This window comes from Delphinapterus leucas, chromosome 7, assembly GCF_059928025.1.
Source record: "Delphinapterus leucas isolate spDelLeu-1000000601 "Yukka" chromosome 7, BTC_Dleu_Yukka2, whole genome shotgun sequence".
NCBI classification, from domain to species: domain Eukaryota; kingdom Metazoa; phylum Chordata; class Mammalia; order Artiodactyla; family Monodontidae; genus Delphinapterus; species Delphinapterus leucas.
The window spans coordinates 85,184,411-85,208,927 of NC_143135.1; the positions used below are offsets into that span (position 1 = coordinate 85,184,411).

The 24,517-nt window shown below is 34.3% G+C and overlaps 1 protein-coding gene across 3 annotated transcripts in view; it reads left to right on the plus strand.

Moving 5' to 3' along the window:
* Positions 1-24,517, plus strand: part of ATM (ATM serine/threonine kinase) — a 140,456-nt gene that overhangs the window by 25,565 nt on the left and 90,374 nt on the right. For all 3 annotated transcript variants that reach the window (XM_089915491.1, XM_089915493.1, XM_022561583.3), the window contains 16 exons: positions 3,174-3,343; positions 4,997-5,368; positions 6,880-7,074; positions 8,312-8,407; positions 9,213-9,438; positions 11,183-11,308; positions 11,870-11,995; positions 12,933-13,022; positions 14,111-14,282; positions 15,645-15,844; positions 18,099-18,181; positions 18,280-18,435; positions 19,253-19,328; positions 19,460-19,590; positions 21,470-21,590; positions 23,358-23,531. In XM_089915491.1, coding sequence (XP_089771617.1) covers positions 3,174-3,343; positions 4,997-5,368; positions 6,880-7,074; positions 8,312-8,407; positions 9,213-9,438; positions 11,183-11,308; positions 11,870-11,995; positions 12,933-13,022; positions 14,111-14,282; positions 15,645-15,844; positions 18,099-18,181; positions 18,280-18,435; positions 19,253-19,328; positions 19,460-19,590; positions 21,470-21,590; positions 23,358-23,531 — 2,514 coding nt within the window. The remainder of the gene's footprint in view (positions 1-3,173; positions 3,344-4,996; positions 5,369-6,879; positions 7,075-8,311; positions 8,408-9,212; positions 9,439-11,182; positions 11,309-11,869; positions 11,996-12,932; positions 13,023-14,110; positions 14,283-15,644; positions 15,845-18,098; positions 18,182-18,279; positions 18,436-19,252; positions 19,329-19,459; positions 19,591-21,469; positions 21,591-23,357; positions 23,532-24,517) is intronic.

A 24,517-nucleotide genomic window follows, 5' to 3' on the forward strand; every position in this document is an offset into this window, starting at 1 on the left:
ATTTGCATTTTCCTGATGATTAGCATGTTGAGCATTCTTTCATGTGCCTGTTGGTCATCTTCGTTTCCTCTTTGGAAAAAATGTATGTTCAGGTCTTCTGCCCATTTTTTAATAATGTTGTTTGTTTGTTTGTTTTGATGTTGAGCTGTATGAGCTGTTTATATGTGTGAATATTAACCCCTTATCGGTCATATTATTTGCCAACATTTTCTCCCATTCAGTAGGTTGTCTTTTCATTCACTGGATAGTTTCTTTTGCTGTGCAAAAGCTTGTGAGTTTAATTGGGTCCCATTTGCTTATTTTTGCTTTTATTTCCTTTTCTTTAGGATATGAATCCAAAAAAGTATTGCTATGACTTATGTCAGAGGGTGTTCTGCCTGTGTTTTCATCTAGGAGTTTTACAGTATTCAGTCTTACATTTATGTCTTTAATTCATTTTATTTTTGTATATGGTATAAGAGGACATTCTAATTTCATTCTTTTACATGTAGCTGTCCAGTTTTCCCAGCAACACTTATTGAAGAGACTGTCTTTTCTCCATTGTATATTCTTGCCTCCTTTGTCATAGATTAATTGACCATAAGTGCATGGGTTTATTTCTGGGCTCTCTATCCTGTTCCATTGATCTATGTGTCTGTTTTTGTGCCAGTACCACACTGTTTTGATTACTGTAGCTTTGTAGTCTTTATAGTCTGAAGTCAGGGAGTGTGATTCTTCCAGCTCTGTTCTTCTTTCTCAAGACTGTTTTGGCTATTTGGGGTCCTTTGTGTTTCCATACAAATTTTAAAGTTATTTGTTCTGGTTCTGTGAAAAATACCATTGGTATTTTGATAGGGATTGCATTGAATCTGTAGATTGCCTTAGGTAATATGGTCATTTTAACAATGTTGATTCTTCCAATCCAAGAACACAGTATATCTTTCCATCTGTTTGTGTCGTCTTCAGTTTCTTTCATCACAGTCTTAGGTTTTCCAAGGACAGGTCTTTTGTCTCCTGTAGGCAAAAGGTTTATTCTAGGTATTTTATTCTTTTTAATGCAAGGTAAATGGGATTGTTTCCTTAATTTCTCTTTCTGGTAGTTCATTAGTGTGTAGAATTGCAACAGATTTCTGTATATTAATTTTGTATCCTGCGACTTTACTTAGTTTATTGATGAGCTCTAGTAGTTTTCTGTTAGCATCTTTAGGGTTTTCTATGTATAGTATCATGTCATCTGCAAACAGTGACAGTTTTATTTCTTCTTTTCCAATTTGGATTCCTTTTATTTCTTTTTCTTCTCTGATTGCTGTGGCTAGGACTTCCAAAACTGTTGAAGAAAAGTGGCAAGAATGGACATCCTTGTCTTGTTCCTGATCTTAGAGGAAATACGTTCAGCTTTTCACCATTAAGTATGATGTTAGCTGTGGGTTTGTTATATATGGACTTTATTATGCTGAGGTATATTCCCTCTGTGCTTGCTTTCTGGAAAGTTTTTATTATAAATGGATGTTGAATTTTATCAAAAACTTTTTTGTATCTATTGAGATGATCATTTGGTTTTTATTTTTCAGTTTGTTAATGTGCTATATCATATTGATTGATTTGCAAATATTGAGAAATCCTTGCATCCCTGGGATAAATCCCACATGATCCTACTTTTTTAATATAAATTTATTTTTATTTATTTATTTACTTGTTTATGGCTGTGTTGGGTCTTCGTTGCTGCGTGCAGGCTTTCTCTAGTTACGGAGAATGGGGGCTACTCTGCTTTGCGGTGCGTGGGCTTCTCATTGTGGTCGCTTCTCTTGTTGCGGAGCACAGGTTCTAGGCGCACAGGCTTCAGTAGTTTTCGCTCACAACCTCTAGAGCACAGGCTCGGTAGTTGTGGCACATGGGCTTAGTTGCTCCGCAGCATGTGGGATCTTCCTGGACCAGGGCTTGAACCCGTGTCCCCTGCATTGGCAGGCGGATTCTTAACCACTGCGCCACCAGGGAAGTCCCAGGTATGATCCTTTTACTGTATTGTTGGATTCGTTTTGCTAGTATTTTGTTGAGGATGTTTTCATCTATGTTCATCAGTGATATTGGCCTATAATTTTCTTTTTTTGTGATATCTTTGTCTGGTTTTGATATCAGGGTGATGCTGGCCTCATAGTTCAGAATTGTTCCTTCCTCTGCAGTTTTGTGGAATAGTTTGAGGATAGGTGTTAAGTCTCTAAATGTTTGTAAAGTTTACCTGTGAAGCCATCTGTTGCTGGACTTTTGTTTGTTGGGAGTTTTAAAATTACTGATTCAATTTCATTACTGGTTATTGGTCTGTTCACATTTTCTATTTCTTCCTGGTTCAGTCTTGGGAGATTGTACCTTTCTAAGAATTTGTCTGTTTCTTCTAGGTTGTCCACTTTATTGGCATATAGCTGTTTGTTGTAGTCTCTTATGATCCTTTGTATTTCTGTGGTGTCAGTTTTAACTTCTTTTTCGTTTCTGATTATATTGATTTGGGCCCTCTCCCTTTTTTTTCTTGATGAGTCTCCCTAAAGGCTTATCAATTTTGTTTATCTTTTCGAAGAACCAGCTTTTAGTTTCATTGATTTTTTCTATTATTTTTTCAGTCTCTATTTCATTTGTCTAAAACCTATGGGACACATCAAAAGCAGTTCTAAGAGGGAAGTTTGACCTCAGAAAACAAAAATCTCAAATAAACAACCTAACCTTACATTTAAAGGAGGTAGACAAAGAACAAATGAAACCCAAAGTTAGTAGAAGGAAAGAAATCATACTGATCAGAGCAGAAGTAAATGAAATAGAGACGATGTTTCTTAAGTAAAACTTTTCCCCAGAGATTTGGTTACCATCCATTTCACATGTGAAATATTTTCTTAACACTAAGTTTATGATTTAATATCTTTGAAAATAGAGGTTTTTGCTTTACTTTTAGATGTTTTGGTGCTGTTAGTAAAGTTTCTCAGGAACTAAAACTAATAACTTACTTGGTAATATCTGCTTTCTAGAGAGCCATTATTGTCTGCAAAATGTTTGTTACCATATTTTCATATTCATATATTTCTGTAGTTTATTACTCTTGCTTTATGACTAACCTGTATCTTCATCTAAGAAGGAACATTTTTTCCTAATGAACTATTAGAAACAATAGCAGTATTAAAAAAATAGGTTTTCCTTTTGTTGTTTTACAGGTTTTTAATGAAGATACTAGATCTTTGGAGATTTCTCAGTCTTACACAACCACACAAAGAGAATTTAGTGATTACAATGCACCTTGCAAAAAGAAGAAAATAGAATTAGGCTGGGAAGTAATAAAAGATCATCTTCAGAAGTCACAGAATGATTTTAACATTGTGCCTTGGTAAAATATTGTTTTTTTCTCTTTCAATATCATTTTAGTCTCATTAATTTTTCTCACAAGACCCCGGTAGATTCCTTTACCTCATTGGCTTGGCCAGAACTAGGTCACTCCCAAAGCAATGACTGACAAAGGGGAAGGTGATTACTAGGACATGTGAGATCAACCACTATGGTTTATCTGCTGGAAGCCAGGAATAGGGCACCTTTCCTAAGCATATTGCCATAGCAAGGAAGAAGGAGAATGGCTGCTTGGTAGGCGATCGGTACTGTGTGCCTCATGGAATTCACTGAGTTGTATACCTCAACACAAAGAAATTTTACCATGCTTGGCACCTTCTAATAGAATTAGATTAGGAAGAAATTAAAGATAGTATTCAGAAATCACAGAATAATTTGGACCTTATGCCATGATAAAGGTTAGTTTTTACTATTTGCTCTGTTCTTTTTTTAAAATTTGTTTTTGGTTGTGTTGGGTCTTCGTTGCTGCGCACAGGGTTTTCTCTAGTTGCAGCGAGCAGGGCCTACCCTTCTTTGTGGTGCGTGGGCTTCTCATTGCTGTGGCTTCTCTTGTTGCGGAACATGGGCTCTAGGTGCACGGCCTTCAGTAGTTGTGGCACGTGGGCTCAGTAATTGTCGCTCATGGGCTATAGAACGCAGGCTCAGTAGTTGTGGCACACGGGCTTAGTTGCTCCGTGGCATGTGGGAATCTCCCCAGACCAGGGCTCGAGCCCGTGTCACCTGCGTTGGCAGGCGGATTCTTAACCACTCGCCACCCGGGAAGTTCCATTTGCTCTGTTCTTTAGTCTCATATAGCATTTGCAGTTATTTAAGTAATTAAATAAATTGTGGAATTCTTTGGAATCACAAAATATTAGGTCTGTTAGGAATCTGTAGAATTCCTGCAGCTCAGCCTTTTTGCTTTACCAAAAAGACAACTGCAACTGAGAAAGGTTAAGCAGCTTGCGTAAGGACAGTTAGAAATTTGTAGATTACAGTCATACTTTTGTTAACGGTGCTCTTTGATTTTTCCCCCGTTGATGTAATGTTTAAATATAATTGAGTTGTGGAAGGAAATCGTATTGATTTAGATACCTATTGCTAAATTTTCTATAGTTGATGTTGCCAATTTCATATTCTTTAATTTGTCCACTTAGTGAAGTTATTTATTGAACACCTACTATGTGCCAAGCATAAGGGATAGAGGGTGAACAAGATATAGTTCCTATTCTTGAGTAGCACTCATTTTAGAGAACTCGCAGCAAATACTTATTGAATTAACTGAATTAACCCCAAGGGAAAACAGTTTTTGGGGTTTTTTGTTTGTTTTACTGTTCTAAAGGAATATTATTGGTGGCCGAAGAGCAGGGATGTGTACGATAAGTAAGAAGTAGAATGTTGGTAATTTAGTTATTTAAAGTTACTGTGTAAGCAAAATATGATAGCTTACCCAGCTAGCCTAAATGTTTTCAATCTTCTTGCCACTTTAGGAAGTAGGGCCTAATAAATATTAAGAGTCAGTTTATTATGAGAGTAGTCTGGAAAATGATGATGATAGTATTCTAATTAGGATATTATAAGAGTACTATGTCTATATATTTTCTTTTAGCCTCTTAATGGATTTGAATAATTTTCAAATTATTTATACTTTTTTTAGGTTACAGATTGCAACTCAATTAATATCAAAATATCCTTCAAGTTTACCTAACTGTGAGTTGTCACCATTACTAATGATACTACACCAGCTTCTACCTCAACAACGACATGGGGAACGCACACCATATGTGTTACGATGCCTTATGGAAGTTGCATTGTGTCAAGGCAAGAAATCAAACCTAGAAAGCTCTCAAAAGTCAGATTTATTGAAACTCTGGATTAAAATTTGGTCTATTACTTTTCGTGGTATAAGTTCTGAACAAATACAAGCTGAAAACTTTGGCTTACTTGGAGCCATAATTCAAGGCAGTTTAGTTGAAGTTGACAAAGAATTCTGGAAGTTATTTACTGGGTCAGCCTGCAGACCTTCATGGTAAGTTGACTATGGATTGTATTCTATTTTGCAACATATATATATATATATATATATATATATATATATATTTTTTTTTTCCCCCCTGAGTTTTGTAATTTCTAACTTCAGTTAAACATATGTTTAATTCTGTTTCAGATGCTTTTGTTGTTTGCCCGGGAAGTCTTAATAAATAAATAAGTGTAATTTAGTTTCAAATGTGAAGAGATTACTAAGGCCAGTTTTAAAGAATTAAGTGTTTACATTTCTTTTATTTGTAATTCACAATTATTTTTTGCTCAATCTTCATAAACTTTATTTTTTTTAGTACTGCATACTGTTACAATAAGAGATAGTTCTTAATCAAGAATTTTCTCAAATGTAGTCAGACTTTTTAGAATTTTTTTGTGTTCATTTAGTCCATAGAAGTTTACTAAATGTCTACAGCATGCCAGGCACTGCCCTAAGCATTGGAGGCACAGTGATAAATAAGATAGACAAGGTCTCTGTCCCTGAAAGAGCTTACTTTTTTTTAAATTGAAGTATAGTTGATTTACAATGTTGTGTTAGTTTCTGGTGTACAGCAAAGTGATTCAGTTTTATACATATGTGTGTGTGTGTCTGTGTATATATACACACACTCACACACATATATATATTCTTTTTCATATTCTTTTGCATTATGGTTTATTACAGGATATTGATTACAGTTCCCTGTGCTATACAATAGGACCTTGTTGTTTATCTATTTTACATATAATAGGTTTTTTTTTTAACATCTTTATTGGAGTATAATTGTTTTACAATGGTGTGTTAGTCTCTGCTTTATAGCGAAGTGAATCAGCTGTACATATACATATATCCCCATATCTCCTCCCTGTTGCGTCTCCCTCCCACCCTCCCTATCCACCCCTCCAGGTGGTCACAAAGCACGGAGCTGATCTCTGTGTGCTATGTGGCTGTTTCCCACTAGCTAGCTGTTTTACATTGGGTAGTATATATAAGTCCATGCCTCTTTCTCACTTTGTCGCAGCTTACCCTTCCCACTCCCTGTGTCCTCAAGTCCATTCTCTATGTCTGTGTCTTTATTCCTCTCCTGCTCCTAGGTTCTTCATAACCTTTTTTTTTAGATTCCATATGTATATGTTAGCATATGGTATTTGTTTTTCTCTTTCTGACTTACTTCACTCTGTATGACAGACTCTAGGTCCATCCACCTCACTACAAATAACTCAGTTTGTTTCTTTTTATGGCTGAGTAATATTCCATTGTATATAAGTGCCACATCTTCTTTATCTATTCATCTGTCAGTGGACACTTAGGTTGCTTCCATGTCTTGGCTATTGAAAATAGAGCTGCAGTGAACATTGTGGTACATGACTGTTTTTGAGTTACATATAATAGTTTGTATCTGCTAATCCCAAACTCCTAATTTATCCCTCTCCCACCTCCTTTCCCCTTTGATAACCATAAGTTTGTTTTCTATGCAAAGAGCTTACTTTTAATATTAATTGTCCTTTGTTTTGCTGTAGTCCTGCAGTATGCTGTTTGACTTTGGCACTGACCATCTGTGTAGTTCCAGAAACAGTAAAAACAGGAATGGAGAAGAATATATATGATGTAAACAGAAATTTTTCTTTAAAGGAATTGATAATGAAATGGCTCTTATTCCATCAGTTAGAGGATGACTTTGAAGACAGTGCAGAGCTGCCTCCAATTCTTCACAGGTAATTTGAGTTCAGTTAGCATGCTGCTGGCTTTTGTCTTGTTTTATAAGGTGCCCTCCATTTCTTGTTTGATATTAGATGGCTTTATTTTACAGTGATCATACAGGATTTCCCAGAATTAGTCCTAGAGATTAAACAGTCCCTTTGTTTTTATAGTGTTCTGTATCTTTGTGCCTGGATCTTTGTCCAAGTTCTTTTACTTTGTTTTCTCTCTCTGCCTAGACTGTGAGAATAAGGGGGATGTGCATGAACAATATGTGTATAGTTCTTTGAGCACTTATATGTTCCTTTGTGATCGTCTGTAAATAGGTCCATCTGAACATATATCCAGCTCATGTATATCCTGGAATCATAATGAGGGTATCTTCTAGGCGAAATATTTTAATGAGGGGAAGAAATGAGAAAAAGCCAAAATGGGACTTAAGCACTAGGATGGGAGCAGCTTGCCCACTTAACCTATCCACAGTCAGTAAATGGAACTGAGTGGTTGGAGGACAGACCTCTGGATCTTAGTGATTTTACTTTAATGCCTTTTTTAAAAAAATTTTTTATTTAAAAAATTTTTTTATTTTTTGGCTGTGTTGGGTCTTTGTTGCTGCGTGTGGGCTTTCTCTAGTTGCAGTGAGCAGGGGCTGCTCTTTGTTGTGGTGCATGGGCTTCTCATTGCAGTGGCTTCTCTTTGTGGAGCACAGGCTCTAGGCATGTGGGCTTCAGTAGTTGTAGTATGCAGGCCGTAGAGTGTGCAGGCTTCAGTAGTTGCAGCGCATGGGCTCTAGGGCATGTGGGCTTCAGTAGTTGTGGCGTGTGGGCTCAGTAGTTGTGGCTCGTGGGCTCTAGAGCGCAGGCTCAGTAGTTGTGGCACACGAGCTTAGTTGCTCTGCAGCACATGGGATCTTCCCGGACCAGGGTTTGAACCCATGTCCCCTGCATTGGCAGGCGGATTCTTAACCACTGCACCACCAGGGAAGTCCTACTTTTATTTCATAATTGTTTATGCTCTTTAAAAATTCAGTATGAGCCTGCTTCTAGGAAGTGTTGAAAATGATAGTAACATGAAATGTATGCTCTTTAAGACCTGTTTTCAGATGTTAAGAAATTCAGTAGAGATGAAAGTAGTTTTAATTTTGGATCCAAATTTTAGAGGTCAATATTTATAGCTAAACCTGGGTGTTTAAGTTTAAGAATGCTTTAAATGGCTTTTGGTCTTCTAAGTAAAGATTTTTATTTTACTTTATAGTAATTTTCCTCATCTTGCCCTGGAGAAAATTCTTGTGAGTCTCACTATGAAAAACTGTAAAGCTGCAATGAATTTTTTCCAAAGTGTGCCAGAATGGTATGTTATCTAATAGAGTTCTGTGTTATTTTAAGATACAGCTTTAATTAACAAAGATAATATTTTAGCAGAGTAGTAGCTACATCTTAAAAATTATGAACTGAATTGGTCAATTAAAAAAATCATAACTGTTAGCAAGGGAAAAGTTTCTTTTAATTCAATAATTATACTTTATATCCTATAGTTTATATTTATGATGGGATATTAAGAACATAAACATCATGTGGAAATGAGTTCTTTAAAGATGTGACCCATTTTTATATGTCAAATAAAATCTGACTGTTCGCTAAAAACTAATGATAATTGAGGATAAGGGAAACAAGAATAAATCTAAAAACCTCATTTTAGTTGATTGACTCAAGAGGCTTATGTTTATCACTGTGACTGAAAATGATTCATTGGCATGAAGATTCCTATTCTTCCTCCAGAGGGCATAAGATGAAAAAATATCTATATTTTGGAGAAATCAAAGGTGAAAAAAGGGAACTGTTTTCAGATAATGTTATTCTTAGTGTTTATATCTGTTGTTAATTTTTTTTAATACTTTCTGAATTTGCCTTTGAAACTGTAACTTTTATTTTTTTGTTTATTAGTAAAATTTGCTACTGAATAATGAAATTCTATACGAGTAATTATCAAAATCCAAAGAAGACAAGCATTTAAAAGAATAATTCACTAATTGTATAAGCAGTCTTTGAATAATATAGATGCTATTAATGTTTTTATTTGTAATAGATTGCTGCTATATGAAGGTGAAATAATAGATAATTTGATTTTACAAATTAAGAATCTTATTTCTTTGAAGTGAGCAACACCAAAAAGATACAGAAGAACCTTCATTCTCAGAAGTTGAAGAACTATTTCTTCAGACAACTTTTGACAAGATGGATTTTTTAACCATTGTGAAAGAACATACTACAGAAAAGCACCAATCCAGTGTAGGCTTTTCTGTCCACCAAAATCTCAAGCAATCACTGGATCGCTATCTTCTGGGATTGTCAGAACAGCTTCTAAATAATTACTCATCTGAGGTGAGATTTTCAAAACAAACTAAAGCCTATATTTGATTCTACTTTGGTAGACTGTTAGGAAGCTTAATTTTAAAAGCAAAGTAGTAGCACATGGCTATATATAGGGAAAATTTAGCATGAAAAAAAGGAAAACTGAAGAACAACAATTTGACTGTTTTCTTTTACCAGGAATTCTCATAGACATTAAAGAATTAGAATTCTTTGTGTGAGTTGATGAGTAGTAATAAAGGTTTCGAGCATAGTGATTGTTTGATGAAAAAGAACCTCAATACAGAGGAGGGAAATATTACAATAACAGAAAATGACATAATATAAACTGATCTAATAGATTTTGGTTGCACTTGAAGAGGGAGAAGTCATTAATAAATGAACTAGCAGTCACCCATATTTTAGAGGTCCTTTAGTAATGTCTCACATATCATTTCCTTTGTCCTCTTAAAATCGCAAATTCTCTTCGTGTGTGCTGTTCTCTTGCCAAAACTCCTGTGTCTTTCTACCCATTTCTATGTGTTCAGATAATCCATATGTCAAAATCCTTGCTAAAGCCTTTCTTAGATAATCTCAGCCATACATCTTTTAATTTTAATAGTACTTAATATTTCTTTTTTTTTTTTTTTTTTTTTGTGGTATGCGGGCCTCTCACTGTTGTGGCCTCTCCCGTTGCGGAGCACAGGCTCCGGACGTGCAGGTTCAGCAGCCATGGCTCACGGGCCCAGCCACTCCGCAGCATGTGGGATCTTCCCAGACCGGGGCATGAACCCGTGTCCCCTGCATCGGCAGGCGGACTCTCAACCACTGCGCCACCAGGGAAGCCCAGTATTTCTATTTTTAAATGACACTTAGCATCTTCTTTGTACCATATACGCAAATATCTCTTAAACTATGCTAGAAGCTCATTAAAGGGCATATATAATTTTTATTAATCTTTGTATCTTCTGCAGTGCTTAGTTATATGATAAATGATAAAATATTCATTGACTAAAATAAAACCTACAAGCTACTCAAAGGGGTTGATTCAGTAGTCATAATTAATGATACAAACAGCCAGAGAAGAGACAGTGTGCCTATTTTCTCTATCTTGCCCCTATTACCGACTTACTTCTGGATTATAGTTGTAACCATTTTCATTACAAAGTAATGAGATCTTCCGTGTTTTCCCCTTAAATGACATTTCATACGATATAGGAACAGAAAAATCTGAAAATTTTATTTTTCTGTGTAACCTTTGCACATTCTTACATAATTCTATAAAATTGGTTAAGCAGTATCTACTGGCAAAAATGCCTTGTGCTAGTCTGTGGAGTCTAAAAAGCTGAATAAATCAAGGTTCTTATCTCTTAGAAGCTCAAAACGTCATTTTAATGTCTCTTATTATGAATCTAACTTCTACTCATGTTCTAAGAGTTACAGACATTTGTTTGCCTATCAGTTTTTTTTCTTTCTTTCCTCCTTACCTCAGATATTTAAGGGCTTGTGTGTGTAGTACATTAAGCCACTTTAAGAAGAGATATATTACTTGGCCATTAGGACATACTACTTCTGTTTTTCCTGAGAGCCCTGGTTATCACAACTCTGCTGGGATCCCTCAGATGGTTTTAGAGATGATCAGAATTATGCCACTATTAATTCAATTAACTGAACTTTTGTTTTTTAATATGTACATAAAATTTGCTCTTACAAAAGATAATAGTACTCGAAACGATTTACAAAATATAAAAATTTTTTATTTTGGTTTTACTTTAAGACTTCAAATTCAGAAATGCTTGTCCGGTGTTCAAGTCTTTTGGTGGGTGTTCTCGGCTGCTATTGTTATGTGGGTGTAATAGCTGAAGAGGAAGCATACAAATCAGAATTATTCCAGAAAGCCAAGGTAGGAAGATTTATGTCAATAATGTTTTGGATTAATTTGAATGAAATATATTCCTGGGAAAACTGGTATATTTGTTTGGAAAACAAATTTTTATGTAGGTTAGCGCTTTCTTTTTCATTTATGCAGTCTGAGAAGAAATGATATTGTATCTCCTTCCTTAAATTTGAAATTATTTTAAGCCAGCTATAAATACAGTAATTGAAATTATATCACATTAAAATTTAATCTCATTAACAAAAGTACTGGTGTTTATCTGTACTTTAAAAATTTTTTCCTGGATCAGTTATCCTAAAGAATTTTTAACCAGGAGTGTTAATCTAGTAGGCTCTAACCATGAAACTGACTTTTATCTCTGGGTGCTGTTCTGTCAGTTGTGTGATTTGTAAGGATAACAGGGTATAAGATTTGTTGTTTTTAAAAATTTGTTCATTTTTAATTATATTTTATAACCAAGTATAACTTCTTAAAATGATTACTTTTACTTCTTAAGTAAAACAAAAAAGCAATCAATCAGCTATGATTTTAACTGAAATTTGGATTTTTCCTCCTTTTTTTTAATAGTCTCTAATGCAGTATGCAGGAGAAAGTATCACTTTGTTTAAAAATAAGACAAATGAAGAATCTAGAATTGTTTCACTGAGAAATATGATGCATCTATGTACACGTTGCTTACATAACTGTACCAAGGTAAGATGTTCCTACTTGACAGCATAGCCTACCTAGGAGGATGATAACTGGTTGGTGGTGTTACTATTTTTTGGGTCCATTCATAAGTTGATACACTGATTTTAAATTAAATTGGTAAATTAAGGTAGTATCCAGAGGAAAAAAGCAACAGGTAATATGAGTTTCTCATGAAACTAACTGCACGAAACTAACCTTCTCAGGAAAGTTTCTGAGATTATTTTACCCCTTTAATATACAACTGATTGGTGACTCTTTTATTGCCAGTGTATTTTCATTTATTTAGTAAAAACTTGTTGACTACTAAGTATGTGATGTGCATACCAGAACACGAGGGCTAGTGGGCACTGCAAAGATAAACAGTTCTAGCACATACATTACTCTCTTTTGCCCAGGTAGTCTTACATAGCATTTGGTAGAAAGGGTGCTACTGTGTGTAATCTTTGTTTTGATTTGGAGCAGGCCTGAGGGGTAGCTGAGCCAAACCAGAGTATTGATAATAACTAGAAACACTTTTTAAAGCTAATGTTAAGTACATGGCCATATATCAATATTATCAGCATGTATTTTTAGATTTTTAATGTGTTTTTTTGTGTTTTGGTATAAGTGGGGAAGGAGAGAGTGGATGAATAAACTCTAAGGTATGATTATTGCTTGCTTATGTTTAGGGGCAGTAGCTGGTATTTTACTTTAATGTTATTTATGCTCAATGAAAGATATTTGCTATAGTTATTATTACTTTAAGAAAAGAGGTTTGTATTTTTGAAGCAATTCATATCTTGCTCCTAATAGTAAACTCTTTATCCATGCTTATTCTGATAATTTCCAGTGTAAAATAAAATCTGCATTTCATTCAAGATAGAGAAAATATTATCTGCAAAGAATAATTATTTGTTTTTATTTCTTTGTTTGCTTGGTGTTTTGTTTGTCTTAATTACAGCACAGTCCAAATAAGATTGCATCTGGCTTCTTCCTGCGATTATTAACATCAAAGCTAATGAATGATATTGCAGATATTTGTACAAATTTAGTAAGTATGCTTCCTATTTTACTACCATATTTCATTGATTCTAAGATGCTTTTTATAACTTTGAAATCTCTCGTGAAAAGGGATGCATCTCACAGAATATGGTATGTTATGTTTTTAAAATGTGGAAATTAAATAAAGTTATTTCGTTTGCAGGGGGGAATGTATTTGATTGCTTCTTAATATCAATACCTAGCATAGTGCTTGGCTGTTAATTTCTCAATAAATAATAATAGACCAAGTGATTGGGAACTAATCATCTGGACTCAGTACCTTTTTCTGTATGACATTGTACCAAAATTCAAAATAATTCTCTATTCTTAAAAATAAAAACAAAAACCTTGCCAGACAAGCAACATATTCTTATCGTGATATTTATATTTCTTTTTCCATATAAATGGGCTTACATACTTTTTTGTCTGGAACAGTGCCTGGCACATAGTAGATATTCAAGTATTTAATGAGTGAAAGAATATTCTGTAACTTGAGTGTTTTCATTTAATAATAAATCTTGGTCATTTTTCCATGTTGCTACTACACAGGGGTATACCTATGTATACTTTTTTGGGGGGGGCAGTACCATGGTATTTCATTATATATGGGAATAGTATATATGTATTTTAACCCAACTAATCTTAATTAAAATTAAAAATTTTTTTTTTTTTTACAAAGAGTTCTGCAGTAAATTTCTTATACTTTCATCTCCTTCTATTTGTGCCTATGAAGGATGTAGGATAAATTCTAGAAGTGAAATTGCTTGTTCAAAAGGAATGTAAATTTTACTTTTTGATGGATAATGTTATTGTCCTCCAAAATAGTCTTACCAATTTATAATTTTACCTACACCCTCATCAATTTGGGGTAGTATGAATCTTCTTAATATAAGAAATCATTTGTAAAGATTGTGTATTATTCTGCTGTGTAGACAATACAGTTTATATATCTGTTTTCCTGTTGCGGGACATTTAATAGAAATAATACTGCAGGGTTTCATACACTTGAATCTTGAATTGTTTGATTAGGTCAGTTTTAACGACAGCATGCTTCTGAAAGAAGCCAACTTGGAACGTCTTTCTTTCTCTGATTTGAAGGTATCCATTATCAAAAAGCCATTTGACTTTGGAGAAGTAGAATCAGTGGAAGATAGTACTGATGAAAATCTAATGGAGATGGAGGATCAGTCATCCATGAATCTATTTAATGATTACCCTGCTAGTAGTGTTATTGATGCAAATGAATCTGGAGAGAGCCAAATTACTATTGGTAAATATATTTTTACTGCATGGGATTTTTTTTTTACCTCTTTACATTGATTTGGTATTATGAAAGCCCTCATAGATACTAATTTTATGTGCATTTTATTTCGTTTTTGTATAGTCTATTGGGATTGTTCACCTCTATACATTTTAGAATTCCCTGATTTTTAATTGAATTTATTAGTTTCCTATTTTATTCTTCATGGGGGAATTTTAAATAATTATTAAATAAATAAAAACATATAATAGGTTATTTGGAAAATAGAAAGCAGGATAGTGCAAGAGCACCCATAATGCCATCATTGTTTACCTTTTTCTGTTATTCTACATAGACCCTTTCAAAATTATAATCAGCATTAACATTCAAATGCCTTTTTATACCTTGTCTGTTTTCTTTTAACATTAACTGTAAGCATTTTTTTCATTTAGGTACTTGTGCTATTGATAATCATACTTTTTAATGGCTCTATAATATCCCAATTAACATACATACCATAATTTACTAGAGCACTTTTTTTTAAAACTTATTTATTTTTTATTTTTTGGCTGGGTCGGGTCATAGTTGCAGCACGCGGGATCTTTGTTGCGGCATATGGGATCATTCATTGTGGTGTGGGCTCTTTTTTTTTTTTTTTTTTTTTTGCCGTAAGTGGGCCTCTCACTGCTGTGGCCTCTCCCGTCGCAGAACACAGGCTCTGGACGCGCAGGCTCAGCGGCCATGGCTCACGGGCCCAGCCACTCTGCGGCATATGGGATCCTCCCGGACCGGGGCACGAACCCGTGTCCCCTGCATCGGCAGGCGGACTCTCAACCACTGTGCCACCAGGGAAGCCCCATGGTGTGGGCTCTTTGTTGCGGCGCGCGGGCTTCTCTCTAGTTATGCAAGAGCTCCAGAGCGTGTGGGCTCTGTAGTTTTGATGTGTGGGCTCCAGAGCATGTGGGCTCTGTAGTTTGCTGCACGTGGGCTCTCTAGTTGAGGTGTGTGGGCTTAGTTGCCCCATGGCATGTGGGATCTTAGTTCCCCGACCAGGGATTGAACTGGCTTCCCCTGAATTGGAAGGTGGATTCTTAACCACTGGACCACTTTTTTATTGTCAGAAATTTAGATTCCTTTCTAACAGTATTGCAGTGAATATTTGTCTATATAGATTTTTCCATAGATTATTTATTGATGACAGAATCCTAGGGTAACCTTTTATGAAGAATTTTGAAGCTTTTAGTGTGTAATCAATTTCATCATAATTTTGCTTTCCATATATTTTTATCTCTTTTTTTGTTGTTGTTCAAGGGGAAGATATTTGTGTTAATGTTCAATGTATGTATTTGTTGTACACCTCTGTTAGTCTTAATAAGTGCTTTTTATTTTTAGGTGCCATGAATCCTTTAGCTGAAGAACATCTGTCAAAGCAAGATCTACTTTTTTTAGACATGCTCAAGTTCTTGTGTATGTGTGTAACCACTGCTCAGACCAATACTGTATCATTTAGAGCAGCTGATATTCGAAGGAAATTGTTAATGTTAATTGATTCTAGCATGCTAGACCTTACCAAATCTCTCCATCTACACATGGTGAGTTCAGTGAAATGAAGAAGTGCTTCAGTTGTGTCTGATGTTGCTAGCTAAATGTAATGGACTGACATATTAGAATCATATAGTACCTTTGAAGACTTGAAATTGCTTCCTTGAGAAATGAATCTGAGACTAGTTATAAAATACACTTTTCTTCTAATATACTGTGAAAAAAATTTAAGTGGATACTGAAACATTAAAACTTGGATGGACTTGGATAGATTTATTCTCTTTGGGTGTAATTATTATTATTTTAAATTAGATCAAGAGCCACAGACTCTGAATGTAAAAATAATACTCACACAACATTGTTGTTGAAGTCTGCATCTTGCCTTGACCTTGGTTTATATGCTTTAAAATTTTTAAATGTAATTTCAAAGTGACTGTAAAGTTAAAATACTACAAAACTCCCATATTTCCTTCATAAGCCTCTGTAGTTAACATTTTACCACATTTGACTTATCATTCTCTCTCTTTGCACACTACACACACACAAACACACACAAGCACACACTATTTTTCTGAACCATTTCGAGATTAAATATTCAGACGTGATGCCCCTTTACTTCAGTGTGTATTTCCTAAAAACAATGATACTCTCCTGTATAACCATAGTATAATCATCAGGAAATTAACATTGTATCATTGAATTTACTTGTCAGGTCTGTTCAGTTTTTTTCAGTGTGGAACAGTTCCTTTGTCTTTCTTTATCTTTCACGACCTTCATATTTTTGAATAGTACAGCCACTTGCTGTATGGAATCCGTCACTTTGAGTTTATCTCATGTTTCCTCATGATTAGATTTAGACTTAACAAAAGTAATCTCTCTCCTTCCCTTCTCTCATCACTTTACTCATCTACTGATAGATATCTCCAATTCCAGTCTAACATCATAGGATTTATTTTCTGTGTCCATAATTGTAGCTCCCTTTTCCAACAGTAAGAAACCAGGCTTCCCACTTAACCTCAGTGCATTTACTTGCTTACTCAATATTATTACATGTAACTTATCTCCCAACCATGTGGGCCATACCCTTAGCCCCAGTGCTGGTGAACATGTTGGGAGAGCTCCTGTCTCAGCAAATATCCTGGATGAGTCCATGGTCATATCTTAGTCCCAGCAAATTGGCAAACATGGCAAGTGATTTCCCCAGCCCTGGGAAACATGCCAAGTTATTCCCTAATTAGAACCTCTTGGAAACATTCAGGTTGAGTCCCTGGTGGAATTCCTTGTCATGTTCTAGCTGTGGTGAACGTTCTGGTTGATCCCCTAGCCCTGGCAAATATGCTTATTTGAGCCCTGTTTGATTCCCTGGTTTCAACCCTGGCAAATACTCTAGTCAAGTCTCTAGCCCCAACCAGTGGGGAGGGCTGTATGCTTTTCTTGGGGCTTTGATGTTCAAAGTCACTTCAAAACACTTAGTAACATCACACATGACTCTCATGGCAAATATTTAAAATGGTCCAATTTAATATTCTTTTATAGTATCAGAAGGAGTAAGAAACAATTTTCTACATACAGATGATAGGAAAAAAATGCCTTCTGATTCTTAATACAGCTAGAAAATTATTTGTCAGCTGTCAGAAACTAGCTACCTGGTTATAACTACCAGATATAACAACCGGTAGTTGCTGAGTAGCCCTTTATATCCATCGTTCCATAGAGAGCCTTACAAGGTTGCCTTATAGGAAGATAAGTCAGGGTATTTGGATTCTTCACTGCCCATAATTATCTCTGCTTTCCAAAATTCATTAATAGAATAGTGTTTAACCATTGAAGTTATCCTCAAGCATTGTTTTCGGAGGGTGGTGACATAATATAGTTTCAGACTCTTGCTCAGGCACTTAACTCCAACAGTGATAACACTGTCACTTACTGAATTCCTACAATAAATGCTAGACCTTTACATTCATTTCCTTTAATCTTCACAGTAATCTGGCCAGGTAAGTGCTATATCCTCATTTTAAAGCTGGGAGTACAAAGACTCAGATGACAAGGCAAGTTTTTAAAGCACTCAAGTAAGTTAACAGGTTATGGTGCAGGGATTTAAATCTAGCTCTGTTTGACTTCAAAACACCCCTGCCTCCCCCTTTTTAAAAATTATATTGCTTCATAAAAATTCACTGCTCGTGTGTGTGTGTGTATGCACATGTGTTTATATATGAATTTATGGTTACATATATGTACTTATTTAAATAAATGATATATGAAAAAAAACAACAACAACTAATTTCCCCCACCCAACTATCTTAGTATCTAGTGCTTTTAAAGGACCTTCCTGGAGAAGAATATCCCTTGCCAATGGAAGATGTTGTTGAACTTCTAAAACCACTATCGTAAGACATTAAAACCATATAAAATATTCACTCTAAATTTGTAGATTAAACTGGTATGTTCTGTTATGCTGATAAAGTTAAATTTTTTTCCATCACAGCAATGTGTGTTCTTTGTATCGCCGTGACCAAGATGTTTGTAAAACCATTTTAAACCATGTCCTTCACATAGTGACGAACCTATGTCAAGGAAATATGGATGCTGAGAACACAAGGGATGCTCAAGGACAGTTTCTAACAGTGATTGAAGCATTTTGGTGGGTATAGACATTTTGTGGAGTTACTTTTCTTTTGCCACTTCTGCATACAAATGCAAACTTTGCATTTCTACATTAGTGATTTCTTCTAATCCTCGAATGTAACTATATACATCTTTTAACAATAGTGACATGTAATTTGTGTTTCCCTCCTTAATTGCTTGAAGAACTGAATTGTTTTCTGCTTAAGACTTGGCTTCCTAAAGTGGTTTTAGTGTATTTCCCTGTGAATTTTGAATCTCTTAATAGTTTGACATATATGATGAATAAGGCAAAGTGCAACAAGTCTAAATCAATTGAGTAGTTTATATTCCTAAAGTGGACAAATTGGCCTTGTCATTCTCTGGTTATTTCATGCATATAGTCATAGTGTGAGTTAATACCAAGACACCTATAGAGGAGCACATATATGTAATTTAGAGCCCTTCTACCATTTGGTGGGCAAGGACTTCTGAGTCAGTATAGAATGTCATTTTTAAGTCTTTGATATAACAGCACAGCAACTTTAAAAATGTTTTCCTTTTAAAGCAAGTTTTCTATAACATGGTTAGCTGAAGTGGAATAGCCCCAAAATGAGGCATAATCATGTGACACAAATAACATACATTAAAATGAACTCCTTTTCAAACCAATTTATTTTAGCTGGAATTTTTGGAAGGTGAGAATATTGGCATGTGCCACATAGTGAGAATTAAATTTACCATGGAAAGAAATTTTGGAAGCAGCCTAGAATAACCTTAATGTCCAGTGATTTTTTTTTTTTACTGTGCTTTTATTGGAATAATTACTTGATATTAAGACACATATTTTATTTCAGGCACTTAACAAAGGAGGGAAAATGCACATTCTCTGTAAGAATGGCACTAGTAAAATGCCTTAAAACTTTGCTTGAGGTGAGTTATTCTACTTCAGTTATTAGTATGGTCTCCATTGACATTTTTAAAGCAGTCTTTGTTTCTGTTTGTTAATGGGTGATTTTTCTCTTAGTATTTCACATTTAACCTCAGTTGTTCTTTTCCCATAGGCTGATCCTTATTCAAAATGGGCTATTCTGAATGTAATGGGAAAAGACTTCCCTGTAAATGAAGTATTTCCACAGTTTCTTGCTGATAATCATCACCAAGTTCGCATGTTGGCTGCACAGTCAATCAATAGGTAATGGGTCAAGTATTCATGAAGTGCCTGGAGTGCTGCAGATAGCAATTCAATGTGTAGGACAGTCATAGTTCACTAGTTGTGATATTAAAAATAGTTAACGTTTACTGAGCATATATTGTATGCCTGGCATTTATGTTTTCTCTTAATTCTGACAACTGTATCACTTTGATACTATTATTTTCTCCAATTTATTAATGAAAACTGTAGCTTAGACAGATAAAGTAATTTGCTCAGTGCCATACAGCTAGTAAGTGGTTGAGTTGAATGAGGTGTGTCTACTCCCACTTACAAGAGATATAGGATGTTTGGATATTACTGAGATTTTATATGAGTTTGTAAAATGAAAATTAGCACATTTTACATTGTGCTAATTACAATCATATTTATTCAAGTGAACATAGAGTTAGACATTGGAGTGTTTCTCTCACAGCGATGTGTTTTATGTTTGAGTACCTGAAGAAGCAAATATTAATTTTTCAACAACTGCATGTTTATCAGGTTATCAACTTGATTTTAAAACTCTAAATTATAACCTACCTCTCCCTTTCCTACCTCACACTCCTGTAAATAAAGCACCTCTCTGCTTTATTTTTCTCTGTAGCATTTATCACCAGTTGAAATAATTGTATTTTAGCACATTTACCTAGGATATAAGCTCCTAGAGGGCATTGATTTTTCTCTTTTCTTGTATATTTAGTACCTAGAATAATACTTGGAATGTGCCAGTTGTTTAATAATTTGTAAAATCAATGAACATTTGAAAAAAAATTACATTATGCTTTAAAAACATCAAAGCTGAAAATCATTTAAATAATTTTACTGTTCAAATGTAAGTGACCAATAATTAAAGAATGCTATAAAGAACTTGCCCAGCAGTCACATAAATACATGTGTTAGATGTGTCCAAAATTTGGATATGCTGACAATATTTTTTTTTTAACATCTTTATTGGAGTATAATTGCTTTACAATGTTGTGTTAGTTTCTGACAACAATGTTTTCATAAGTCAGTCGTGTCTGACTGCTCAGGCTTAGGACTGTTTTTAATAAAAACCATAGAGCACTGTAAGGTTTGCTAATGAATGTGTGCTTACTTCAAGTGCTTAAAAAAGATAGAAAATATATACTAAAGTTAAAAATCTGGGGTTACAGAGGATCATAAGTTGAATATAATAAAGCAAGGTAGTGGTGGCATTAAAAAAATCTCTTAAGATTCAAAAATGCATAAATTCATGAGTGACATGAGCATAGCATTTATTTATTGGTTGTTTACTTGTTAGATATCTAATATTAGGCTATTTAAGAGAGATTAGAGAAACTGAAGGAGTCAGGAACACCAAAAAAGTTGATACTTTCATAAGTTTTGATTAGTAAGAAAGGATAAAGGACAAAATTGGTTCAAGAGTTGTCCTTAAATATGATTGTACATTGTGCAAAAAGCACTAATCAGCTTTTCTCTATCACATAAAATTTTTGTAATGGAATATCAAGACAGTAAAGCTATCCACTTTTAAGTTGTGATTAAATATTAGAGCAGGTTGATGTAAGAGCCTGTGGCTGCTTCTAATTGGTATTTGACCAGAGGACAATTTTTCTTTTCTGGTTAGTTAGAGTTCAGGGATATTCAGGTTTGGGCAATAATCTAAAAGGTCTGTTGAGACCCTTTTCAGTTCTAGGAGAAAATGGAGTATATGGTAAAGACCCTAATATTAAGCAGTAGATTTGAACCTCTTTAAATAGACTCACATTTCCTTGGTCTTTTGAAAGAAAATCTAATATGTTAGTATGTCTCACAGAGTGATTTATTTTTGCCCTGTAAATATGCTTTGGAAAGTATGGTTTATATTTTACTTTTTGCTTTTTTTTTTTTTTTTAAGATTATTTCAGCATATGAAAAAAGGAGGTCCTTCCACATTATTGAAAGCACTTCCTTTGAAGCTTCAGCAAGCAGCATTTGAAAATTCATACTTGAAAGCTCAGGAAGGAATGAGAGAAGTGGTAATTTTAGTAATGCTTATTTGCTGTTATCATATGCTTTCTATAAATATGCCACATATTACTTTACCAAGTTTGGCCTAAGACAGTGTATATCCAGTAGTTCACAATATAAATTTAGACTAGAACAGCTATATGAATTTATTGAAATTATTTATAGGTCAGAATTGGTTGAATAATGACAGTTTCTTTTGGTTCAACTTATATGCAGCATTTTTGTAGGAAAAACAATTTACTGAGCTTTTATAGGAGTATAAATGGCTTATTTTTTAATTAAAAACTATATTTTGGTAAGATCTGATTAAAAGCTAATTCACAGAACAGGTGACAAGAGGAAGAAATGGATTGAGGAAAAAATGTTCTAATTGGGAAGATCAAATTATCTTTGTGCTCCTTAATGAACCTTATGATTTTCATATTTTTCTGTAGAATAATATTTTTCTTAAAATGGCAGAAATTGTCTTAGTGGTAGAATTTATTCATTTATCTATGCCTTGATTTGTTTATTAAAAGTGTGTGAAGCAGTTAGTCAAATGACTATATATTCTGTAACAGCACCAAACTGAAAAGGAAAGTTGCATGAAAGAATGTGAATTTAGAAAAAGGTTTCAATAGATTGGAAAAATGAGTGTAAATAATACTCATTTAAAATTTACTAGAAATAACATATTATATATTTTAAAATCAGCCTGTCATGTGCAAAAAGGGAGAATACTGACCTGACAGCAGTTAATTCGGAGAAAGATCTAAGAAGTTTTACATCTTGAGAGCATAATATGAATCAACATTGTTATCAAAAAAAAGCAAATTCTGTCTTAGATGTCATTAATAGAAGCAGACTGTAATGAACAAGTTTATAGAAAGAACTTGAATCTTGTATTCATTTTTTTTTTAACATCTTTATTGGAGTATAATTGCTTTACAATGGTGTGTTAGTTTCTGCTGCATAACAAAGTGAATCAGCTATACATATACATATATCCCCATATCTCCTCCCTCTTGCATAGCATGTTGGGTTTAGTTCCCAGTAAAACTGAATTTTTAACTATTGCTAGAATGTTAGAGTCTGAATATTAGAGAGTCTGTAGATCTGTCTTTTATAAGGAATAGGTAAAGGAGTTGACTTAGTGGGAACCTCATAGCTATTTTCAAACATGTCAGTGATTGCCATTCAGTAAAGGAATTAGGTCCTTCCTTTTTTTTGTACCAAAAATAGCAATAGGATCAGTGACTGGCAGTTTTTTCCAAATGTGAAGAGAAACTTCTACCAAGTATAGCAAGTCAAAAAATGTACATGTCTGTTGGAAAAATGATTGGTTGTTAAACTAGAAGCATATATCATTCTATCTAGTTGCATGACTTTATTGGTCTTTTTAGTAATATATATGATAATATTTTTAAAGAATAAAGAGCTATATATTAAGTTATAATGGTAAACATCTTAGGAGGTAATACTTGGTAGTTGAAGAGCTTTTAGTCTCTCACTTTCCTGCAATTTCTTTCTTTCTCTTTTTTTTTCTTTAAAGTGCTTTATGCCCATTGAAATGTTTGGCAGTTCTTTCTATAAGATCTTATCAAAAGCAGTCTTTCCCTCTGTAGAAACTGTGGTCCTTTCTCATAATATCTCTTCTTAGCTCCATAACTATAGGATTTAAAACTGTTCACGGGCAGCTTAGATGTTGTCGTGGTGTACTCTGGTTTTAGTCTGGTTGGTTTATTTGGAATACTTAAATATTAACATTGCATATTGTTTTTAAAATTATTCCAAAGTCCCACAGAGCTGAAAACTCTGAAATTTTGGATGAGCTTTGTAATAGAAAGGCCATTTTACTGATGATGATAGCTGTGGTGTTATACTATAGCCCTGTATGTGAAAAACAGGCTTTATTTGCCCTATGCAAGTCTGTGAAAGAGAATGGATTAGAGCCTCACCTCATTAAAAAGGTAACTGTGGATTAATATTTTTTATTATAATCTTCCTTGGGTAACTTTTAAACAATTAAGGTTAAAGCTAGATTTTTAATGTGGCATTTATTAAAGACTTAGAGACAGTTTTATTTTTTAGATTTGGAATATTAGAAAGCAGTAACTTTTAAAATAGTGTATTTATTTGTATACAGTGTCATTTTTTACATTAAGTTTAAGAGCATTTCACAAGGCAGTTATTGAACTAACGAGAGTAAGTGACCTGTCATATGCAGACCAGGCCCTCTGGAATAGTATTTATTGGGGGAAGCGGAGAAAAAAGGAGTAGTATGTGTTTTGCCTAGTGGATTCTGGAGCAGGACATTGGGATCTAGCGGGGCCAGGAGTCAAATTTTAGAGCTATAAAGCTTTTAAGTTGCATGATTAGGAAGACCAGGGTCCAACACAGTGTTGTAGAATGCTTACTCCTGCCCCTGTTCCAACACCTCAGCATTAATTGTCTGGGAAGTTCCAAGCCTTTACATCCTAGATTTTTACATGATGAACCAGTGATAGATCATGGCTTGATATAACTAGCATGGTTTCCAGTGGAGCTTTACAATAGGCCAAGCTATAAGTAATCAGTCTAGATAGTTAAACTTTTACCTCTCAGTATTAAAGTAAGAAGTTACTTTAAAAAAAAATTATACAGTTACACTACCTAATTATTATTGTACGTGGAATATAGTGTTTGGATTTTTCTCATTTGGGTTTAGGACTGAGAAGAATTGTTTTACTTTATAATGAAATATAATCATATCTTGAAAATTGAAACAGTTTTCTGTTTTTATTCATTTAACATTTATTGAGGGTTTGCTGTGTACCAGGCACTGAGTAATTACATTAAATACATTTTTCTTGTTGAATTTTGCTGAAGTGGGTCCTTTATTATCTCCATTTCATAGATGAGTGAATCAAGGTATAGAAAAGTTAAATGAATGCTTAAAGTCATACTGTAAATAAAT